Raw genomic sequence first — 24,073 nt, 5'->3', positions numbered from 1 at the left:
ATCACTTGGCAGCAGTTAAAGGTTCATAATCTTCAGAATCTTCAAGTGCTAAGAGAGAAGAATAGTCAATTCAGTAGCAGAAGAAGATGGCTCAACTGGATTCAGATTCTAACGACGATAAGATCCTATATCGTGAAGTTAGATCTTTGAAAGCTGGTCAAATACAGAGATTCAATTTACATTATACCCCAGAACCAAGTGAACTGATCCATTTAACATCAAATTTATGGTTGAAAGTTAAAAATATAGAACCAATTCCATTGAGAGCTGCCTTTTTAGCAGGTCCTTATGTCTTATATGTTGATTGTAAAAGACTGGATTATGATCCTAATCAAGCTTGTTTTATCACGGCAGATCAACCTGTTTTTGAACCTTCTTTATTACCAGGTCAAGCTTTCTATGCTCAACTTTCATGTCATACCATTAAAGACTCATATTCATGGACAGTGGATGTGATTTCTCAAATCATCTTTAATAATACTATTGATGTTGATTTTGAAATATTGATAGGAACAAGTAAAAAAGTTCTTCATGAAGCTTCAATACCTGAAAAGAAGGTTCTAAATGCCGATCAACAAGGTAGTTTCATATCATCTACTATTTTAAATGTTTCGAATCAAGATACTTTGGATTTATGGAACCTACCTGTGCCAGACCCAAATAAGCCAATTCATTTGGTCATATTAACTCATGGTCTACATTCAAATGTCAGTGCCGATATGTTCTATCTAAAAGAACAAATAGATAGTGTTAAAGGCGAGAACATCGTTGTTAAGGGATACTTTGGAAATGTGGCCAAAACAGAAAGAGGTGTAAAATATCTAGGTAGTAGAGTAGCTGAATATATTGTGGATTTAGTTACCAATAATGAAAGTTTGAATAATGATAGAGTTAGTAAAATTTCATTCATAGGTCATTCATTAGGTGGGTTAGTTCAAACAGTAGCCATTGCATATATTCAAGTCAACTATCCCTGGTTCTTTAAACAAATCAAACCAATCAACTTTATAACCATTGCATCTCCCATGCTAGGCATTGTCAATGAAAATCCAGTTTATGTTAAACTTGCCCTTCTGGCTGGTTTGGTAGGTAAAACAGGTAGAGATGTAAGTTTGAAATATTTGGAAAATGATTCAAAGCCATTACTTTTATTACTCCCTACTGGTCCAACTCATCATGTTTTGAAGCGATTTATAAGAAGAACCGCATATGCTAATTCAGTTAATGATGGAATTGTGCCCTTAAGAACATCATCTCTATTATTTCTTGACTATAAGGAATTAATACAGATTATAAATTCACCAGAGAATAAGCTCAAGACAACACAGAGCACATCAACAGGAATTGTTCCTCCTATTCCTGCAATTAATGGGGATAGTTTTGTCTTCCTGCCAGTGCAAACCTTTTTGTCATATTTCATGCCTCAAAAACAAGCGGGTCACTATCAAAAATTCCAAACCAATGATAAATCAAATGTCGAAGAAGAAAATCTGTTAATGTATAGTGCTGATGATTCTTATGAAGAATTACCTACCCAATCTGTTCTTGAAACAGCAACATCATTAATATTACCTCCACTTCCTTCCTTAAAATTCATAAATGATCCCAGCTCTCGTGAACCAGTAATTGTTATAGATAAAGTATATCGTGAAGAAGATTTGCCTCCTCATACACCTGCCGAGGTTCCATGTCTAAATTTCGATACAACTAAAACCGACGAATCACCATCCATTAGTATTAGACAACGTATTTTGAATACAATCGATTATGATGTTGAACATTTGGAAGAAGATATAGCAAGGGAATACCATAAGAATATGGATTGGAGGAAAGTTATAGTCAAACTCAAGCCCGATGCGCACAATAATATCATAGTGAGACGTAGATTTGCTAATGCGTACGGTTGGCCAGTTATAGAGCATTTAGTATCAAATCATTTTGGAGCTCACAATGCATTAGAAGAAGATTTCCGACCCCTGAATTCTATCTTTAAGGATTCATTGGATTCAGCACTTGATTTAACTCGAATTATTTCAAGAGATTTGGTGACTAAACAGAATAAGGAAATTGATCAACAATCTATCCATGAATCTACCGAGAATCATTGGATTAATTCAAAGGATAATGCAGAATCCTTGTTTGCAGTGGGACCAACTGGTTTATTATCAGAAGTAAGTGAGATGGTTGGAAATTTACGAGATCAATTTTATAATGGTTTTAAAGTAGGAGTACCAGGAGTCAACACTAATGGGAATCAAGACCAAAAACCAATAGTCACATTAGAAGATGAAATGAATGACTCAGAAATCGTAACTGATTATGATGATGGAAATGGGTTAGCAAGAAGAATAATGGGCGGATTTTTATAGATTAGTTACAGGTTAAGTCTTATATGGGTTGCATTAAAAAGAATATATATATCATTAAAGGAATTCATTATATGTAATTACAAAATTAACTAATTTACAGTGGATATGGAAGAGGAAGCAGTTAAATTTACTTTAATCTTCCATTTTAGAATCATCTTCATCACCTTCATGATCAGCCTCTTCCTCTTCCTCTTCCTCGCCTTCATCACCTAGTGGGAATAATTCACTGATTTTATTTATGATAGCTTCACATTTCTCTTCATTAAATCTTTGATCACATTCTTCCACTAATGAATATAAAATAACCATTGATCTTGGTAATGAATTCATGATTTGAAGTTTTTCAACTTTCATTAAATCATATTGATTCAAGAAAATCCCCAAACTTTTGAAATTCTCAACATTATCTATATTGGAAGGAGGACCATTATGGACATATGACAACACATCTCTGGTTATGACTTCTAAATTCACACCACAAGCATCGAATCGTTTCTTATTCTTTCTCTTATCCTTTTGTAATTCTTCATCATCTTTTTCATCAAACGTCCAATTATATTTCTTCTTTATATCAGTCAAGTGCTGCTCCACTTCAAAATTGGTTAAGAAGCCTTCTCTTTCCTTCAATATCTTCATGTTGGCGTTTGTATATAGTATCCTTTGAAAGATATGATGTGTTTTGCATCTCATCAAAATAATTTTAAATTTTGATACACTAAAATAATTTTTTTTCCAGTAGGTATAATTTATCTACAGGAATATCAAAACAGGAAAACCATACACGTTAAAACCAAAGATGTTTTTAGATCACACCATCCACACTAGATAATGGAATTTATAAATGACAAAGTTGATATATGATCCCACATCATTAGCACTTGAGTTTCCTGATGCCTGTGATTCAAAGATCTATAGAATTCGAATCATTGCTCAGGTAGTGGAATATATTGAACATGAATCTTCACTTTTATTAGGGAGATTGCCTCGATTTCAAAGTAAAACTGGAGATGTCGTTGCTGGCAACGATGCTTTGAAAGTGAATATCATAGATGCCATGCCTATAAGTCATGACTTAACTTACAGTGGTGCTATTGTCAATGCTGAAGGTTATTATGACGGAAATACGGTTAATGTATTCCATTGTTTCCCCATAAATGGTCAAAGTTTAATTCCAGATGAAAACGCTGGTGTTTTAACAGAGCTCAATAATTTAGAAAGTTTCGTATAAGGTTTAACTACTCATTACATATATTATACTATATCTAAGCTATTAATTGTTGGCGCCCAGCTTTCTCAGTATTGAACCAAAACTAGTATAAGAAGGAGTAGTAAAGAATTCATCCCATATGATTTCATTAGGCAATTGATGAATCAATTCGAATGCTTTTCTACCTTCTTTCGAATTATAAGAGTTGCTCAATACGAGAGGGGACGAACCAGTTGACGAAAATGCCATATTATTATTTGCGGAAGTACCATCGTTATTATGGAACGTGTTTGTTACATTTGAAACTGATGCTGCCGTCGAAGGTATCATATTATTAGTTAAATCAGGACCTTGCCCTTGAGATGCCACTATAGGCGTATTTGCCAATGAAGATGTTTGTCGAAGATTAACAGCACTATTTCTTCTTGATGTCGTTGATATGGGTGATAAATTATCCAACTCTTTGAAAAATGTATCTAGATCATAAATAGGACCATTCATCGGTGTTAATAAACTATCATTGTTTTGTTTGGAAGCTGTAGCTAAATCATTTGGAGTTAACCATTCAAATGTTGGTAGAAGTGTCTGTAAATTGTTGTTGTCATTAGAAATATTATTATTATTATTATTGGTATTAATATTTTCATTGATAGGGGTAGAACCATTTGGAATTTCTTGGTTTGATGATACACTATCAACATCAGCTCCAGGAGTGGGTTGATGAGTTTTAAATGGATTCAAAGTATCTTCATGACTTGAAGTGACTTGAGTTTTATCACGATTTAAAATCTCCACTAACATAGATAAATTTGAATTTACATTACCATTATTAATCTTCAATAAACTCTCTTTGGAAATATTTATACTAGCGACACCTTGAACCACTTCATTATACCTTAATTTAAATATTGCTCTGGTAAGATTTTGGAATATTTCAATGCAATTCGTAGCGGCATCACATCTATCGACCAATGAATTTAAAACATTCAAACACTCCGATGTAACTCTTTTCATCTCCATTAAACTTGTCAATTGTCTTACATCTTCACTATTGTAAATGGAGTATAGATAGGAAGTACCCGCCATGAATAAATTATGAACCGCTGCCCACGTATAGTTTATAGATTTAGTTTGACATAATTTTGAATAACAATCCATAACTTCTTGAGCTGATTTAAACACTTGAATATAATCTTTAGAAGCTAATTTATAATTCTTGGGTGATAATCCATGAAGCATTAATAACGTATGATGATAGTTTAATCTAAAGAATTCTAGATTAAAATTACAGTTCATTTGTTTGGGAGATGATGGACATACTGATTTCCAAGATGCTAGTTTAACCAACATTAATGATTTCCAATCGGCAATCGTTTTGTATTTTCCCGATAATGGATAATTCGTATATAATACTCGTTGAACTTCGGATTGAATTTGTCTTATTTTAATAATTGATAAGAAAATCACTTTATAAGTAGGTACATCATTTGTAATGGTGGAATAATCTGTTATAGCTGGATTGTTTGGTACTATGAATGAATCATCTAATTCTGATAAAAAAGGAGTATTAATACTTTCATCCGGTATACCGACCGGTCTATCCAAGTAAAAACAAATCTGTCTATCAACACAATAAGTACACCAGAATAATCTTCTTCTTTTGTCCTTTGTGAATGAATCCACATGATTAGCGGTGTTAGTATTTAGTTCATTATGTAAATCCAAATCGACACACATTCTTAAAGCTGACCCTAAAATATACCATACCCCTGGATTTGTAGGTCTCATAGTTGAATACAATGAATATAAAAGGATTCCCAGTAATGATTCCAACTGATCTGGAGAACTATAAACCTCATCAAAGTGTTTATTGGCAGCTAATCGGAATGAATCAGATATGGTTATAGGATATTGTAAGTGATTTACGGATGATGCTATGGCAAAAATCAAATTCAAGAAGTATAACCCTTTTCTATACTTCTTAGGCGGTATAATACTATTTGAGATTGATTTTATTTCATCATTAGAAATATTTTGATTATTATGATTACTTCCTAATAATGATTGGAATTCATCTTTATATTTTTCAAACCAACATCGATCCAGCAGTGAATTCGATGTTGTATGATTATTATCATTTTCAAAATAATTAAAATTTATCTTGGAATAATCATTAGCTAATGATATTTGAGGATCATCAAATTTGCCATAAATTGGGATGAAATACTTTTTAATGAATTCTTCTCGATGTAAAATTGGTAATTGACTATTAGATTGGGCGAAAAAGATCAGAATGAATTGTAAAGCGGTGATTTTAGGTGGTAGAATGGCTGGTAATAGATTTGAATTGATATTATTATTCATAGATGATACTGAATTATTAGTACCATTTTTTCTTGATGCAATTGGATTTTGAATATTGGTTAATGACTTCTTTTGAACTCTGAATGCAGTTGACATTAATCTTGAAAAGGAGATGGTAGATGGACCATCCAATGGTTCTAGTTTGATAGAACCTTTAATGGTTGTTTTCTTTCGATCATTATCTATATCATCATGTTGTTGATGTAGTTGTTGTTTGTTAAGGTCGTCATTCGTATGAGATGGTTCTAAAGTCTCTAAGGAGTCTTCTACCACTATCCCATTTGCCTTTAATTTCAGTTCTAAGAATTTAATTCGTTCTTCAAGATGAACAATATATGATCTCGGAACTTCTCTACCCGTTAATGGATCTAATCCAATACATTCAACTCCATGTTTTTCACATTTGGAACATTTTGGGAATCTTTGATCACATTTAATCTTTTTAGCTCGACATCTTTGACACGCCGATATGGATCTTGATATTCCGACAATGGAAGATGGATTCAGATTATTATTTGATGGTGGTAAACTGATAGCTGATGCCGATAAAGCACCACCATTTGAAGTAGAAGCTGAAGTTGGAGTTGAAATGGTAGATGATGTGGGAGTAGTCAACCCATCTGCTGCTTCAGACTTTAGATCTGAAGTTGCCAACTTTCTCTTTTTTGGTGGCATATCTTATCCAATCAAAACGGATTCGTAATTAAATAGATATCTGAAAAATATCCTTTTGATAAGATCTCTTTGATTTGAATAGTTTAAATAAATAACCACACACTTAGATTAAACTTTTTGACAGGATATGATTCTCATAAAGATCAATTAAGGACTAATAGATATGCCATGAATTGAATTGTTTATTATCATCCATATATATAATTATGGTTATGGACCCAAATTAAGCTTTGTCAAAAAAATAGAAAAATAAAAAAAAAAGAATTGACATTTTATGATAAGGGATAGAGCCGACATTTTAATTTTGCGACATAATGCTTAAATGTTAAGGCGACATATAAGTCGTAAAAAGTAGAATTACTATAAATAGATAATATATAGAATAACTAATAATCAGGATATACTGATACAATCTTTATACAAAAGACGACAAACAAACAAACAAACAAACAAGGATTAGAATTAATAAATAAATAAATAAATAAAGTAAATAAATGAACAAAAAGTCAGTATAAAAGTTGGTGGATTATACCCTTCCTATCTTTAGCAGCCAAAATATAAGATCACAGAAGATGCTTTACAGGTGCTCTATCAATCTCAAACTTACCTATTAAAGCTGGAATCAATATTTCATAATCAGTACTTGGAGCTGAGAAATCATTAGGATCTTGTTCAACGTGAATGGTAGTAACTAACGAATCTTCAAATAATGGATATTTAATATGTCTTTCATCAGGATGTTTATCAAGTAAATGATTAGGATGAACAGTAACTTCTTTATGTTCTACAGCTTTTTCACCATCGGCAGTATGTCCATTACCATTAACCACAGTTCCATTCAGTTCTTTTCCTTGTGATGGTTGATCGAATTTAACTGGTTGAGGGAATTTCCTTATCGGATCAGTAGCATTAATCTCAGATTTATAAATTGATTGTTTAGCAATAATTAAATCTGACCAATTTCTTTTATTTAAAAATTGTACATTGGATCTGATTTCTCCCGTTGGTTCATTAACGAAAATAGGTACCATATCTTCATCAGTATCTCTATTATAATGATGGATTGAACTTCTTGCATTCAAAAGATTTGCCATAGCATCAGGAGGTGGACCATTGATAATAGCTGAACTTATAACATTAAACATTAAACGAGGATCTGATTCGGGAAAATCAGTCACATCTTGATTATGATGAATTAATTCTTCTTTATGTTCACCAATTAAACGATGGGCGTGTAAATGATGATGGAATTTAGATTTAAATCTACCAATGGCAGCTAAATGAACATCACCAGATAAAATGGTGATTCTAAGTCCGTTCTCACTACCGAATGACATAAGATCTTGAATCAATTTATTACGTTCTTTTTTATGATATTTTGAACACCAATGATCATTCAAATCATCCAATACTTCGACATCACCGTCAAATTCATTAACCAATCCATGATTAATAACCCCTTTAGATGCTAAAGCACGAATAGGTAAGAATAAAGTTGAAGTTAATAGCCATTCTAACCAGACTAATCTAGGATAAAAAATAGGAATACCTAACATTACTAATAAATGCTTCGTTTCAGGACTAGCTTTAATTTCCTTTTTCAATCGATCAAAAATAATTGAATAACTTGAAGCTGTAACCACTTGCTTTAATTTCCGTTCTGTTCTACAATCAATTCCAACTAAAGATATTTCTTTCCCTAATCTAGTGAATAATGAATGATTCTTTTGAGTGATGAATGGACCTGGTTTATTACCTAAAATCCAAGCAGGATCAGATTCATGTAATTTTTCTTCGGGATTAATATGATGTTGAAAGATCATATAATATTTATAAGCGGTATTACCTACTGCTGAGAATACGGGACTTTTCATGGTTGAATCATGATAAGATCCAAATCCATCAATGATGTCATGATCATCATAAATATTGACAGATGGGATTTGAGACATAGTTAAGGGGAAAAGGGTTTGTAAAGTTTTACCATTCAACCCTTTCCAAAATCCTTTACCAAACCAGCCTATATAATGATTCAAATAGAAAGTATTTAATTCAATATGGTATTCATTAGTTGCAGGCATGTTTAATTTTTTAAGAGGGTTTTGTTCTGACATCCATTTTTCTAAATATTTCAGATGTAATTTAACTGCATCTGAATAGATTTGATCTCCACCACCTAACATGACATGATAATGTTGAGATTGATGCTTTTTAAGCACATCCATCCATAATGAAGATTTAAATTCTGATGCATCAGTTCCTAAGGAAAATCCATTACATGAGAAAGAAATCACATTCATTGATTCATGAACTGATGGAATAAAGAATTGAAATGATTTTTTGAAATTATTATTAATGAAATATTTCACTTTTTGTTCATAATCAATTAAAGATAATTCAACGGTATATCTGAAAAACACCAATCCTTCATGACCAGCTTCGAAAAACAAAGTTCCTGGAAATTCACCTGAAGAAACCAGACCTCCATAACTTGATTCCGAAGGTCCGATTTTATAAGTTATAGAAGGAGGTGAAGGAGTTTCATGAGCTGATTCCGGAACTTTTAAAACCAAAAGTATAGTACCACGATAATTATTGGAACCATTTTCTAATGTACTAGATAATTTCAAAATTGGTCCACAACGAATATCCAATTCTCCTCCAAATAATTCCTTATCAACCGGTGTTGATTCCGGAACATTGATAGAGGATTTTTCATTGATGGAGATATAATCATCAATTGGGATGGGATCAAACCAATCGGATGGAATTGACATGGTAGGGGATGGAATGAAAATGAGATGAGATTAGTCAATTGAAGATTATAGATCTAACTAACTATCTATCTTTCAATTGATAAAAGAAAAATGATATGAAAAAAAGAAAAACAAGGGTCTTTGTTAAAAATTAAATCTAAAAAAGATGAAATTTATTTCATGATATGATTATTTGTATGATGACGTTTAATGCTTTGGAGGGGACGGGAGGAGGCTTGCTGCTTTTACAACTATTCTCGAAAAAAATAAGGTACGGTACTAGAAATAGAAATAGTACAAACGGAGACAATGTAATTTTACACATTTATAACGAGAGAAAGACAAAAACAATAAAAGAGTCGATGGGTTAGATTAGGAAAGTAATCAGCTGATGGTTTGTCTATGTTATAGTGATTTATATGATATAATTAATATGTTCAAGTTATAGTAAGATATCAGGTTAAGATCATTTTTATCCAATTATAACAGTGGTAAAAGTAATTTATGAGAACAAAGTTGAACAAGAAAAAAGCTAACAATAGTCGTAATTACTGACATATTTATATATCACTATATCTAATAAGAGAAAGAATGAAGGTGAAGGTGAAATAGGTGAAGTGTTCATTCTAGTAAAAGTAAAATAGGTGAGAATTTCAGGTGAACAAAATAGTGTAGACGAGAAGAAGAATAAACTATAGATTCATTCATTTTAAGTGTATTAACATTTAAAAAGTAAAACTTTGTTGTAAATCTATTTGGTAACGGGGTTATAGTTATCATATATATCTCAATTAGGAATAAATAGACAAAAAATGTTATCAATAATATCTACTATCTATTATATTTAAATTGAATATATTTGAAATGAGGAGAAGGCTTTCTAAAATGGAAATGGACGACATTTAGAGTTCTCCACCTCTCATAAATCAATGTCGTTTCATATAATACAAGTTAAGAAAAGCAAAAATGTCGTACTATCGAAGGAAATTTTAGTTCTTTCAAAAATATTTATGAGATTTCTGTTCGATTGTTTTACGGGGAGGGGGCACATTGGGGTTCTTCTGATAATAAAAATTATTATTATTAATACTTTAAACTTTGACGATAGTGTAGTATTATATTAAATAACAATGATATATCGTCTAACAGAAAATAAAGAAGATATTCCCTGACAATGGATTACGGATATTGCATTTATAGAAAAATATATAGGATAGGGCGTGCGGGCAGACATACATATGTATTGGAAGACACTCAGGCAGGCAGGCAGGCAATGGAGTGATCAGTAAAAGTAAGTAAGTAAGTAAGTAAGTAAGTAGTGCGCACGCCATGTAGATTTTTTCTTTTTCCCTCTTTCCCTAATTTTCGGTGCTTATTCTCCCCACCCCACTTTAAGGTGAGGCTCTATACAATAGTAAAATAAAAATTAAGTGACAATATTTAGTAATAAATAAAATGAATGAATGAAATTTATGTATGTACATTGTTCTTATTCTTAGCTATCTATCGTAAATAAATACTTTTTTTTTTTTAAATCTTTAGTAATATGATATGATATGATATGATACAGTTTATTCTATTGATATCGTATAGCTTAAAGACATAGAAAAGCTTCTAATTATAAATTATAAAGATCAACAAAACGAAACACAGCCACGTGATAGTATTGCTCTATAATGACTATGACTATATGGTGTTTAAACTTTTCTTCGCCTTAAAAGTTTACTTACTGACAACTGACTAACTATTATGCTCAGTAAAATTTAGTGAGAATTTTATTTTATTTTATTTTTTTATGCTCCTCCTGTAATCAGTAGGAATTGGAACTTTCTTGGCATCATCAAACAAAACTTCTAGTACTTGTAAACAGTAATATATATACAACAAGAATTGTCTAGATTTGGATTTTTATAAAACTGATATGAATTTACTATCTATCAACTATTATTTGTTTATTGTGTGTGTGATTAATAGTACAAAGCTACTATTGTTCTTATATTATATTATACCCTATCTATCGTCTACTGAGGTTTACCTGTTAAGTTCAGCCAGTTCAGTTCAGTTCCCACCCCCATTTTTTTTTTTTTCGTTTCCTGATCCTCTTTTCCTGTCTCACTTTCTTTTTTTTCCCCTTCGGGTTGCATATAGGCTTTAAATCATCTCATACCACTTTCAATTTCAAAAACCAATCTAACCTATTCCAATTCAACCATTTTGAATCGTTTATATATATATAGATATATCCATATTCATTCATACTCATAGTTGATATCATCATTCAACTTATCATCATACCCATCCTTTCATAAACATATACCCCTTAATCCATATGTCTATCTTTTATTCAAATATACCTCCCCCACAATTTCATCCCACGTCTCAATTATCTCATACTTCACCATCCAACTCCAGTAACGACGGCCAAAGCCCGACACCAACTCCAACTGAAACTCAACAAGATATAGTATCACCATCTTCCATACCTAGATCTCTCCCGGCTGCATTCTCGAGAAGAGTCTCATTTAATAACATCCATCCTGAATACCTTAATGAATGTCCATCCAATACTTATGTTCAATCGGTAGGAGCATCTAATATAACAGCATCTTTATTAAGTCAGAATCCAGGTACTACCTCCATCATAAACAATAACACCAACTCTATAACCAACAATAATAATAATACTGTTACTGTTTCATCTACTTTAAATAATACTAATAATGATTTTGGATATGGTTCGACTATATATAATAATGATTTAGCTAAAACTTATTCTCATTATGTCCCAGTAAAGAAGAAGTTAAAATTACCTGATCCTCCATCCAAATCAATTTTAAAGAATAAAGTATCTTCTCAACAAATGGAATTCACTATTAGTGGTGAAACTATAAATTATCATGATATTGATGAAGATTTAGCTAATAATCATTTCGATACTTTAGATTTTACAGATGATAATATATCAACCACCACAAATGAACCTCCTAAAAATAGAAGAAAATCTTATTCAGAAATGACTTATGAAGAATTAATGGCTTTAGATCCTCAATTTAAAAATACAAAATCAAAAACAAATGTCGATCAATTTAAATTCGATAGTCAAAAGACCTATTATTTACCATCTACTAAACGTTCATCAATATCTTCTGGTGGATTGGGTGGTGCTAATGCAAAGAATGGAGGTTATCCATCTTCAAATGAAAATAATTATAAATCAATCAATATCACTGTTAAACATAATGAATTTGATTCTATTTCTTTTGGAAGAACTTTATTAACAGTGATTTCAGGTAGAAAACATACTTGGAATTCTATTGATTGGTTATTTCTCATTAATGAATTTGAATCTCAACTGCATACGTTTTTAAATGATGGGGATTATATTATTATTTCAAGTTTAATTTCTCAAAAATTCTTAAAAGAATATAATCCTAAAAACTATAAAAAGAAATCAATCGATGAATACCTTTATAGTAAAGGAGAAAATCTTATTAATTATCTTATAAATCGTCTTTATCTCAAATTCAATGATTTGAAATTAAAAATCACAGTGGAGTTTGTGATGGAAGACTTTTATGATACGGATCCATCTCAACAATCATTAATCAATACTCCAAATACTAATAATTCATTAGGGAATAAATTCATGATCAATCATCTTTTTAAACAATATCATCCTAATTTATTCATCATTGGGAATAAATCATCCAATTTGAATTTCAAATATCCTATTAAGATTAAAAAACAAAATGAAAAAGATGAATATCTTATCAAATTAGCCAGTTATGTCGTGAAGTATTCAACCATACCAGTCATTTTAATCGGTAGTAATAATCGTTATCATTATGTTCATCCTCATTCTCATGAAGATCATGTTCATCATACTCCAGGATTGAAATTTGTTGATTCTCTCCCATCACCAACATTAAACAAATCATTCTCAAATTCTATTCCTGTTATCCCAAGTATATCCTTAACTCAACATGATTCAAACACGACTAAGAAGAAGAAATTCAGAACTGATTCTACATCATCGTCAATAGAATCAATTGAATCATTTTATGGCGGTGAAGGCGGTAATGGGAATGGGAATGGTTCTTCTGCAGGTAATAATCCTATCGCATTGACATCTACTTCTGGTTCGAAATATTCTTCGAAATCAGATATCGGATTGGAACAATCAGAAAGTCATCAAGCATTTGAGGACAAATTCATTGATTTAAATGAATCCTCTGATTATGATGATCCTTTGAAATTCAAGAATTTGATTTCCCTCATTTCGGATCAGTCTTTATCGGATTGTAAGTCATATTTAAAGGCGCTTAATTCAAAAGATGATTCGCTCAAGATTAATACTAAGATTCATTCCATTTATAGATCGCAAAGTTTAGGTGGAACGTCTTCCTCTTTCGGAGGAGGAAGTAATGGTTCATTCCTTGATAATAGTTCCTCAGGTGGAAGAGCAGCTTCGATTTATTCCATAGGTAGTAATGGATCTAAAGATGATTACACTTTTGGAACTAATCAAATTTATAAAGTTAAATCTTTAATCAGTTATGATGATGATGAGAAGGATAAGAAAGAGATGAAGAAGAAGAGATCAACTCTGAGTATTGGACCGGGTGCTGATTATTTATCAACTGTTAAGAATTTAAAGAATAAAGCTCAAGAAAAGGAAAATGCTATCAGTCCTAATTCTAGTGATTCTGATATTAATCTGAAAAAGAAGAAATCAATTTGGAAAAAAATGGGATTTAAAAAGTAGATGAATTAAACACATACTTTTCACTATTCTCTACTAACATTGATTTTACATTAATCTAACACGTTAAATTTATAAACACTTTTACATATATAGTTATTTATTTATTATATCTACTAATTAATTAATTAATACACACATCCATCTATCCATCCACAAATGCCAACCCCTTGAATCGAATGTCTGCAATGAGTCTATCATGGAAGTTCTTGGTCATTTAACTTTCCAAGCTTTCTAATTCTTATCCCTTGATTGCAAACATTTGCTAATTCTGTATGTGCAATCAAGAAAATATTATACCACAAAATCAAAATGCTCAGCCATCGCTACGTTACTTCAAATTTAATTATACAACCCGTTACAACAATCTTAACGACGACAACATGAATATTATTAGTAATTTGTAATTAGCAAATCATAGCGCTTCGAGGTTGCTACATGATTTACAAAGGTTAATTTTTTTATTTAAAATTACATAATTATCTATAATAACTTGCGCTTTTGTATTTTTCATTTGCATTTTCCATTTATTAGACCATAGCCTCAAAAAAAGCTTAATTAATAATTCACAAATATGATCTAACATTTGACTCTAAGAAATTCCATGCTTTAGAGATGGCAATCGGATCTTCTAAATCTTGCCTTGATCTAGTGACCTTCCCGAATGATTGAATATGATCACGAGTAGAAATTTCAGGTGAAAGAGCAGCAAATAATTCCGTGTAAGCACCATTTCTAGGAGGATGCGACATAAGACCCAGGACAAATGCTTCGATTGAACTTGCATATCTTGTTAATTCTGTAGTTAAAAAGCCGGGACATAATGATACACTGATGATGTTTGATCCGTCTGGATGAGCATTATTCCATCCCTTAGCTTGAAGTACATTGATAGCTTTACTTTGTGCATATTTAGAAGCAGCCAGAGCTTTTGTCTTTCTGAAATTAGGATCAGCATAGAAGACACCACCTTTCGATGATAAATAATGACCAAAAGAGGAAACCCAAATGATTCTGGATTCTCCTGGCTTGTTGGATTTTGAAGTCTTGATGAGTAATGGATCTAAGAATTTTTGAAGTAAATGAGGACCAAAATTATTAGTACCTAATTGTAATTCAAAGCCTTGTTTGGTGACTGATCCTTCAGGTGGTAACATAACACCAGCATTATGAATAATAATATCTAATCTATCTGACTTACTCAAGAATTCTTCAGCAGCAGGTTTGATAGTTGTTAAATCAGCAAAATCGATTGAAATATAATCAACATTAAGATTTGTCTTATTGAATTCCTTTGCAACTTCAGTTTCTAATCTCTTAATAGCATCAATGGTCTTTTGTTTGTTTCTTGTAAACATATACACTTTAGCATTGGTGGTACCCAATAATAACTTGCTTACTTCATAACCTAATCCAGCACTTGCACCAGTGACAATGACAACTTTACCATCTAATTTTGGGTAATCTTTTTCAGTAAATTGTGCTTTACCAGGGCAAAGACCATTCAAAAAGGCTCTAAATCCTTGTAAACCAACTCCAGCACTAACATAATTTTCACTCATTGCTTGTTTAATTAAAAATATACCAAATAGTTTATGAACCAAATGAAGTATTTTGCAGTTATTTATACATGCTACCAAACGGCGATAACTTACTTTTTGTGGTCGCAAATTGTCGCGACAAATGAGCGGCAGATTCAAATTTAAAAAGACATCAGCACTAGACGGTGTTAATATTATGACAACCGAATATTTGTATGGCAAAAGAAATTGAATAACGAAATTCACATTGGCTTAGGCTGCAAATAGTTTTCGGATAATATAAATGTATTCCTAGTCTCATTTTACAATATAAATGTGATAACATATATATACTACTTATCTTGATAACTAATTTTTGAATAATCTTTGACTTCTGAAATGGCTTACTCAAAAATCTGACTCTCTTCATAGAAATAATTACAAATCAATCAATACAATCAATATTAGTTATCTTACAAGTCATCTTCACATCAAACTCGATAATTTCAAACAAATATTGTAGCAGTTCAAAAAACATATATTAAAAAAGAATTGCTGTGTGTACTAAATAATTCATAGTTTTGAAAATTCTTATATATATGACCTAATATTTTCTTCAATGTACTCCCATGCTTTAGAAATCGCAATCGGATCTTCTAAATCTTCTCTTGCTTTGGTCACCTTTCCAAATGATTGAATATGATCACCAGTAGATACATTGGATGAAAGAGCAGCAAATAATTCCGTGTAAGCTCCATTTCTAACAGGATGTCCAATAAGTCTTACTATAAATGCTTCAATTGCAGTTGAATGCCTTGTTAAATCTGTAGTTAAAATTCCAGGACATAGCGATACGCTGATGATGTTTGATCCGTCTGGATGAGCATTATTCCATCCCTTGGCTTGAAGTACATTTATAGCTTTGCTTTGACCATATTTACCTGCAGCACTAGCTTTGGTATTTCTGAAATTTGGATCACTATAGAAAAGACCTCCTTTTGAGGACAAATACTGAGCAGAAGACGAAACCCACACTATTCTACTTACACCTGCTTTGTTTTTTTTAGAAGTCTTGATAATTAATGGATCTAAGAATTTTTGAAGTAAATGCGGACCAAAATTATTAGTACCTAATTGTAATTCAAAGCCTTGTTTGGTGACTGATCCTTCTGGGGGAGTCATCACACCGGCATTGTGAATAATAATATCTAATCTATCTGACTTACTCAAGAATTCTTCAGCAGCAGGTTTGATAGTTGTTAAATCAGCAAAATCGATTGAAATATAATCAACATTAAGATTTGTCTTATTGAATTCCTTTGCAACTTCAGTTTCTAATCTCTTAATAGCATCAATGGTCTTTTGTTTGTTTCTTGTAAACATATACACCTTGGCATTGGTTGATCCTAATAATAATTTGGTAACTTCATAACCCAAACCAGCACTTGCCCCAGTGACAATTACCACCTTACCATCTAATTTTGGATAATCACTTTCAGTAAACTGTGGTTTGCCTGGCCAGAAACTATTTGTTATGGCCCCAAGTCCTCTTGAACCAAACCCACCACTTACAAATTTTTCAGTCATTGCTTCTATAATTAAAAAAATGAGAAAAGTTTTTGAATCAGGTAAAGCATTTTGCAGTTATTTATACATGCTAGGCAACGGCGATAACAATTGATTTTGTGCTCCCAAATTATATGAGCCGCCATTATTTAGCATTCGGTGATAAGTTTATAGTGATCTTATAATATTGCAAAACACTTACAATAAATAAATTCCAACTACTAGAACAGGTACACAGTTTCCAAGTCGGTCATTTAAGCCATTAATATTATCCCCGATATTACGAGGACGCTCGGTTATACTTGTTTTCGTTGTATGAACCACCAGATGTAAATCATATCTACCATGTCTAAATATACCAACCATCGCCATACGATCTTTTATAGCAAATCATAATTTACCCATAGATAATCAATTAAAATTATACTCTTATTTTTTAATTATTAGATCTATATGGTCCATTCGATGATCAAATAGACTGAGAGTCACAGCTCTTGCTTCCATTATGATTGAACGAGAAGTCCTGCAAAATAGCAGAATAATTTAAGTCTAGCACCTACAAACATAACCATAAGGTAATAATATTACCTAATTACCAACATCAATCTACATCACTTTTAACAGAGGAGTTTTTACTAAATAGTCTGTTAATTATAGTTTTTCCACAATTAGGATAACTAATTTGTCCTAGTATGCTAACAAAATATAATCTATGCAGATCTATACAAATTTAAGTTGCAAATTGGTATCGGATTGTGCAAGTAGAAACCTTATCATATTTTTTAATGCAAATGAATTAAACATGTATATACAAAATTCTTGGCTTACTAAGAGTTAAATATATAGAGAATTTCTTCTTAATTCAAAGTTTTGGAAACACTCATATTAAGACATATATACGATGCAACATTTGAATCTAAATAATCCCATGCTTTAGAAATGGCAACTGGATCTTCTAAATCTTCTCTTGCCTTAGTGAGTCTCCCAAATGATTCAATATGATCTCCACTCGATAGACCAGGTGAAAAGGCAGCAAACAATTCTGTATAAGCTCCATTCCTAACATGATATGTCATAATTGAAGCCATATACTGTTCAAAGGCACTTGAATGTCTAGTTAACTCTGTGTGTAAAAATCCAGGACATAATGAGACACTAATGATGTTGGATCCTCCTGGATGTGCACTATTCCAACCTTTGGCTTGAAGAATACTAATAGCTTTACTTTGACCATATTTATATGCAGAAACAGCTTTAGTATTTCTAAAATTAGGATTACTATAGAAAAGACCACCCTTGGAAGAAAAATAATGAGTGAAAGAAGACACCCAAACAATTCTAGTTCCGCCAGGTTTGTTGGTTTGGGATGTCTTAATAATAATAGGATCTAAGAATTTCTCAAGTAAATGAGGACCAAGATTATTAGTACCTATGTGTAATTCAAATCCCTGTTTGGTAACTGATCCGTCAGGAGCATTCATAACACCAGCATTATGAATGATAATATCTAATCTACTTTCTTTCTTCAAGAATTCTTCAGCAGCAGGCTTAATGGTTGTTAAAACGGCAAAGTCAACTAAAACATGGTCAACATTTAAGTTTGTCTTGCCGAACTCTTTGGCAATTTCTAATTCTAATCTCTTAATAGCATCCTTGGTCTTTCTTCATTTCTAGTAAACATATAAACTTTTGCGTTAGTAGACCCAATAGTGATTTAGTCACCTCATATCCAAAACCAGCAGTAGCACCAGTAACAATTACCACCTTACCATCTAATTTTGGATAATCACTTTCAGTAAACTGTGGTTTGCCTGGCCATAAACCATTCACCATGGCCCAAAACTCACTTGAACCAAGTCCACCACTTACAAATTTTTTAGTCATTGCTTATATCATTATAAGACTCTACAACAATGAATGAATCATCGCACTTATTTATACAAGCTAGTAAACACGGTGCGTCATTCTCAACCCCCGCATTTTCATAGAGTAAGTATACGGGTTTAGGTTGCAAACTACTTTCAGACAATGACTTATCTAATTTTTAAACCTAAATTAATTAAACATATAAACTACTTACTTACTAGCGTCACTAAATAATTATGTAATTTTAAACTTTTGAAATTTTCCACCTGTTGCATCTTTTTTTGCTAAGACTCATTAATATCATAAATATGAGTCAAAATGATTACAAGTAAGATTCAACGTGTTCATCTAAAAATTTCCATGCCTTAGAGATATAGCTAGGTTCAGTTAAATCTGGTCTAGAGGTAGTTAATTTCCCAAATGCTTGAACATGAGCCCCAGTATAAATTTCAGGAGAAAGTGCAGCATACAATTGGGTATAAGCTCCATATCTTGCCTTTTTAAATAATAAATCAGACATGAATAATTCAAATGAACTTCCATATCTTTGTAATTCAGTTCTTAAGAATCCTGGACAAAGTGATACACAAGTGACATTATTACCATCTGGATGAATAGTATTCCAACCTTTAGCTTGAAGAATATTAATTGCTTTGCTTTGTCCATATATATTACCTTTACCAACTTTAGTAGTAGTGAAATTAGGATCAGGGTAAAAGATACCACCTAATGATGACATGTAATGTCCAAAAGAAGAAACCCAAACGATTCTACTTACCCCTGGTTTGTTTTTTATAGAAGTCTTAATAATTAATGGATCTAAGAATTTTTGAAATAAATGAGGACCAAAATTATTAGTACCTAATTGTAATTCAAAGCCTTGTTTGGTGACTGATCCTTCAGGTGGTAACATAACACCAGCATTATGAATAATAATATCTAATCTATCTGACTTACTCAAGAATTCTTCAGCAGCAGGTTTGATAGTTGTTAAATCAGCAAAATCGATTGAAATATAATCAACATTAAGATTTGTCTTATTGAATTCCTTTGCAACTTCAGTTTCTAATCTCTTAATAGCATCAATGGTCTTTTGTTTGTTTCTTGTAAACATATACACCTTGGCATTGGTTGATCCTAATAATGATTTGGTAACTTCGTAACCTAATCCAGCACTTGCCCCAGTGACAATTACAACTTTACCATCTAATTTGGGATAATCCTTTTCGGTATATGATGGCAGTCCTGGAAAGAATCCATTTAACAATGCACAAAACCCAGCATATCCCATTGATGGTGTTTCAAATTTATCACTCATCTTAAAGCTAAAAGTTATGAGATATTGTATAGGAGAGGATTACTTTTAAAAAATAAGGGCATTGAACTCATATTTATACAAACCCTGTCATCTTACATTCCGGATCGGAAAACTTCACTTAAATCAGACCAGATAAATTATATTAATAATAAGGAGCCAGTTCTTTCTTGTTTTGGTTTTTTGATATTAGTTTTCATTCAACATGCTAGTTTCGTGGCTATATTTGTTATGTTCCCTAGTACATCCGTATCATACAGTTGAACTTGTTACCGTAAAGCCCCTAACCTCTATTCTACTTGTCCTTTGACGAATAAACATAATGCTAGCCGTACGATGTTGTTCAACCCACGATTGGTGGTTGCGTACTTATCTGCAAAAATTGATGATTTGGCGGAGTTTAAATTTTTCAACCGAGACGATTATTTTATTTCCTGTACAAATTTAGGTACAAATTAAAGCTTTTATATAGCGGCAACACGCATACGGAAAAGTTTTGATCTCGGTAAACTTGAGGTACGCCGTTCATTATTTATTCTACATTTGATTTGTTTTGATATTGAACTTTCCATTTAAAGCGGAATAAGTATAAAATAAGTATATAGTGAGATAATGCAAGTCTAGTCCTATTAATTGTTCATTTTAGAATAACGTCATATGAACTTCCTATAGATATGGCTTGACATTTTCATCCAAAAACTCCCACCCTTTTGAAATTGCTTTTGGATCCTCTAAATCTTTTCTAGATTTAGTAACTTTACCAAATGATTCAATATGATCACCAGTTTTAACTTCTGGAGCAAAAGCAGCAAATAATTCTGTGTAAGCTCCAAATCTTGCCTTATGTAAGTATTGAGACATTTTAAGCTGAAAGGAACCACCATGTCTTTGTAATTCAGTATTTAAAAACCCAGGACAAAGTGATACACTGATAATATTTGAACCATCTGGATGCTTTGAATTCCAAGCTCTGGCTTGTATAATATTCAATGCCTTACTTTGGCCATATATTTGCATTGGGGATGCTTCAGTTTTTGTGAAATTTGGATCACTATAATGAACTCCGCCCAATGGAGCAGAGAAGTGAGCAAATGAAGAAACCCAGACAATACGAGTTTCCCCTGGCTTATTACGCTTTGAAGTTTTGATGATCAATGGATCCAAAAATTTCTGAAGTAAATGAGGACCAAAGTCATTTGTACCTAATTGTAAGTCAAATCCTTGTTTAGTTTTAGATCCAAGTGGTGGAGCCATAATACCAGCATTATGGATAATTAGATCCAATCTTTCTTCTTTGTTTAAAAATTGTTCAGCCGCAGGCTTAATGGATGGTAAATCTGCATAATCTACCAAAATATAGTCAACATTAAGTTCGGATTTGTTATATTCGTTAGCTACTTCAACTTCTAAACGTTTAATAACATCAATTGTCTTTTGTTCACTTCTGTTAAACAAATAGACTTTTGCATTAGTTGAGCCTAACAAAGACTTTGCTACTTCATAACCAACTCCAGAAGTAGCACCTGTTACAATGACTACTTTTCCATTTAACTTAGGGTAATCTTTTTCTGTGAATTTTGGTTTTCCTGGTATGAATCCGTTCCAAAAGGCACAGAGACCTCTTATTCCACCTCCTGGGGGGTTATATTTTTCGGGCATCTGGTATCAAATAAAAGCTAGTTGTATTATACTGGACTTTTTCAGACGAACACATAAGTAGTAAGCTTATAACTCTATTTATATGATATTGAGATAGTTGCAAACTGACGGAGCGGGAAAAACGCGGTAGTATTTTTAGCCTCCGAGTTCCAGTGTGACTGTTATAGCCGTTGAGACCACCAATGGCTGTTTTAAATCATGAATGGATGAATGACAAAATGACATAAAACCCGAAAGTATACAATAATAAACTGATAGTCTATATGTTCGTTGCTTGTGGTGACTCAATTCTAAATCTCGGGTTAAATGTGCAAAATTTCTTTGATTCAAATTGATAGCTTGCAGTTAATCTCTCAGCTTGAGTCAAATAGTGGACTACTTAATATTAATATTCTTTTTTTGAATTGCAGATTCCAAAAGACATTATCTGTTTATAACCTTTGTCTTGGTCGTCAGTCAAAACAAATAAAAAATAAAATTCATCAAATGCCTACAACCAGACATTTGTAAATATTTATATATTTCTTAAGTATGCTAGGTTTCGGAACTTATCATTTGTGCGGAACATATCAAATCTGAAAGAATAACAAATTTTGCCATTTTTTAACGGAATCGGAAGTTTACGATTGTTGTGTTGCAAATTACTGAAAAGAAACTAAGTATTGAATAATAAATATACACAAAAATACAGCTAGTTAATAAATATAAACTCAAGATAAGATTAATTCTGTTTTAAATTAAACGTATGGTTTGATTTGTTCTTCTAAGAAATTCCAAGCCTTTTCTGCATTTGCTGGATCACACAAATCATCTCTAGCACGACTAACAGTTCCAAAAGAAATAACATGAGCACCTGTATTCTTAGTATTGACTTCTGGTGATAAGGCAGCAAATAATTCAGTATAAGCCCCGTATCTAGCGTCATGGAATAAAATTCTGTACAAGAAAGCTTCAAACCCTTTAGCATTTCTTTGAAGTTCGGTTCTAAGATAACCAGGACAAAGAGAAGCGTTAACCACATTTGTAGCTTCTGGATGTGCAATATTCCAATGTTTACTTTGTAAGATATTTACTGCTTTACTTTGACCATAAACAATTTTTTCATCTGGATTTGGAGTATTGGAGAAATTTGGATCAGCATAATGAATACCACCAGTTGGAGCTAAGAAACTGGCAGTTGAAGAAACCCAAACAATTCTGGATTCATTCACCTTGTTAAGCTTAGAAGTTTTAATTAAAATTGGATCTAAGTAGTGCTGTAAAAGATGTGGACCAATGTTATTAGTACCTAATTGTAATTCAAACCCTTGCTTGGTAGTAGCACCTTCTTTTGGAAACATAACACCAGCATTATGAATGACAATATCTAAACGAGATTCCAATTCAAGAAATTTATCTACTGCTGGTTTAATGGAAGTCAAGTCACTTAAATCTATTTGTATGAAATGAACGTCTAAACGAGTTTTCTTGTATTCAGCAGCAACTTCTAATTCGATCTTTTGAATAGCTTCTGCAGCTCTTTCAGCATTTCTAGCAAAAAAGTAAACTTTAGCTTTAGTAGAACCTAAAAGTGATTTGACAGTTTGATAACCAACCCCTGAATTGGCACCAGTAACAATAACAACTTTACCATCTAATGATGGATAATCCTTCTCAGTGAATTTTGGATTCCCTGGCCAAAGACCATGGAAGAAAATTCCATAGTCTTGAAATGTTAAAGTTGGAGTTTTTACTTCTTGTGACATGATTTGTTAGCTGTTATTCGATACTATTTTCTGAAAAACAAAATAGAAATATCATTTGAACTTCATTTCTCTACTTTATATAGTTATTTTGCAACAAATATTTTAAATATTTGTGCACCGAACTTTACGGATCTTCACCCACACAAATGAAAATTTAAACACCGTTATGTCAGACATAGCGGCTGGCAGGGGCTTTTTTTAACTCAAATTTTGCTGCCGAGCCTTCTCGGACTGTATATAAGCCTAGACGATGATTATGAATCACATCA

The 24,073-nt window shown here is 32.1% G+C and overlaps 12 protein-coding genes across 12 annotated transcripts; 3 read left to right on the top strand and 9 right to left on the bottom strand. All coding sequences in view use genetic code 12, as the record gives it.

Annotated features, from left to right (window-relative positions):
- Nucleotides 1–86: 86 nt before the first annotated feature.
- On the top strand, nucleotides 87–2,369 carry DFJ63DRAFT_287915 (putative lipase; the record flags this gene model as incomplete). Its single annotated transcript, XM_064905104.1, has 1 exon — nucleotides 87–2,369. The coding sequence occupies one exon, from the start codon at nucleotides 87–89 to the stop codon at nucleotides 2,367–2,369; it is 2,283 nt and encodes a 760-aa protein (XP_064761906.1).
- A 132-nt stretch (nucleotides 2,370–2,501) lies between these two features.
- DFJ63DRAFT_335875 (DNA-directed RNA polymerase III subunit) lies at nucleotides 2,502–3,005 on the bottom strand (the record flags this gene model as incomplete). Its single annotated transcript, XM_064908286.1, has 1 exon — nucleotides 2,502–3,005. One exon carries the CDS (start codon nucleotides 3,003–3,005, stop codon nucleotides 2,502–2,504), a length of 504 nt encoding a protein of 167 aa, XP_064761905.1.
- Nucleotides 3,006–3,197: 192 nt separating this feature from the next.
- On the top strand, nucleotides 3,198–3,597 carry TEN1 (Ten1p; the record flags this gene model as incomplete). Its single annotated transcript, XM_064908285.1, has 2 exons — nucleotides 3,198–3,218; nucleotides 3,253–3,597. The coding sequence occupies 2 exons, from the start codon at nucleotides 3,198–3,200 to the stop codon at nucleotides 3,595–3,597; spliced, it is 366 nt and encodes a 121-aa protein (XP_064761904.1).
- An 894-nt stretch (nucleotides 3,598–4,491) lies between these two features.
- PPR1 (Ppr1p) lies at nucleotides 4,492–6,615 on the bottom strand (the record flags this gene model as incomplete). The annotated part of the gene is made up of 1 exon (XM_064905102.1): nucleotides 4,492–6,615. A coding segment is annotated over one exon (2,124 nt), but the record flags the coding sequence as incomplete, so codon positions are not given.
- A 563-nt stretch (nucleotides 6,616–7,178) lies between these two features.
- Nucleotides 7,179–9,392, bottom strand: DFJ63DRAFT_287464 (uncharacterized protein; the record flags this gene model as incomplete). The annotated part of the gene is made up of 2 exons (XM_064905068.1): nucleotides 7,179–7,387; nucleotides 7,436–9,392. 2 exons carry the CDS (start codon nucleotides 9,390–9,392, stop codon nucleotides 7,179–7,181), a joined length of 2,166 nt encoding a protein of 721 aa, XP_064761902.1.
- Nucleotides 9,393–11,415: 2,023 nt separating this feature from the next.
- On the top strand, nucleotides 11,416–14,289 carry DFJ63DRAFT_319371 (uncharacterized protein). Its single transcript, XM_064907053.1, has one exon. It carries the CDS (start codon nucleotides 11,701–11,703, stop codon nucleotides 14,134–14,136), a length of 2,436 nt encoding a protein of 811 aa, XP_064761901.1. The 5' UTR covers nucleotides 11,416–11,700; the 3' UTR covers nucleotides 14,137–14,289.
- Nucleotides 14,290–15,767, bottom strand: DFJ63DRAFT_319370 (short-chain alcohol dehydrogenase). The gene has a single exon (XM_064907052.1). The coding sequence runs from the start codon at nucleotides 15,693–15,695 to the stop codon at nucleotides 14,700–14,702; it is 996 nt and encodes a 331-aa protein (XP_064761900.1). The 5' UTR covers nucleotides 15,696–15,767; the 3' UTR covers nucleotides 14,290–14,699.
- A 477-nt stretch (nucleotides 15,768–16,244) lies between these two features.
- On the bottom strand, nucleotides 16,245–17,240 carry DFJ63DRAFT_313682 (short-chain alcohol dehydrogenase; the record flags this gene model as incomplete). The annotated part of the gene is made up of 1 exon (XM_064906214.1): nucleotides 16,245–17,240. The coding sequence occupies one exon, from the start codon at nucleotides 17,238–17,240 to the stop codon at nucleotides 16,245–16,247; it is 996 nt and encodes a 331-aa protein (XP_064761899.1).
- Nucleotides 17,241–18,076: 836 nt separating this feature from the next.
- DFJ63DRAFT_335868 (short-chain alcohol dehydrogenase) lies at nucleotides 18,077–19,103 on the bottom strand (the record flags this gene model as incomplete). The annotated part of the gene is made up of 2 exons (XM_064908284.1): nucleotides 18,077–18,877; nucleotides 18,942–19,103. 2 exons carry the CDS (start codon nucleotides 19,101–19,103, stop codon nucleotides 18,077–18,079), a joined length of 963 nt encoding a protein of 320 aa, XP_064761898.1.
- Nucleotides 19,055–20,735, bottom strand: DFJ63DRAFT_161953 (short-chain alcohol dehydrogenase). The gene has a single exon (XM_064903660.1). The coding sequence runs from the start codon at nucleotides 20,401–20,403 to the stop codon at nucleotides 19,408–19,410; it is 996 nt and encodes a 331-aa protein (XP_064761897.1). The 5' UTR covers nucleotides 20,404–20,735; the 3' UTR covers nucleotides 19,055–19,407.
- On the bottom strand, nucleotides 20,735–22,440 carry DFJ63DRAFT_162827 (short-chain alcohol dehydrogenase). The gene has a single exon (XM_064903664.1). It carries the CDS (start codon nucleotides 22,057–22,059, stop codon nucleotides 21,067–21,069), a length of 993 nt encoding a protein of 330 aa, XP_064761896.1. The 5' UTR covers nucleotides 22,060–22,440; the 3' UTR covers nucleotides 20,735–21,066.
- DFJ63DRAFT_162184 (short-chain alcohol dehydrogenase) lies at nucleotides 22,428–24,003 on the bottom strand. The gene has a single exon (XM_064903662.1). The coding sequence runs from the start codon at nucleotides 23,802–23,804 to the stop codon at nucleotides 22,797–22,799; it is 1,008 nt and encodes a 335-aa protein (XP_064761895.1). The 5' UTR covers nucleotides 23,805–24,003; the 3' UTR covers nucleotides 22,428–22,796.
- Between the last annotated feature and the right edge of the window lie 70 nt (nucleotides 24,004–24,073).

The sequence above is a fragment of the Scheffersomyces coipomensis genome (assembly GCF_036884675.1).
Source record: "Scheffersomyces coipomensis strain NRRL Y-17651 chromosome Unknown DFJ63scaffold_4, whole genome shotgun sequence".
Lineage (NCBI taxonomy): Eukaryota > Fungi > Ascomycota > Pichiomycetes > Serinales > Debaryomycetaceae > Scheffersomyces > Scheffersomyces coipomensis.
This window is presented reverse-complemented; position numbering and strand designations above follow the sequence as displayed.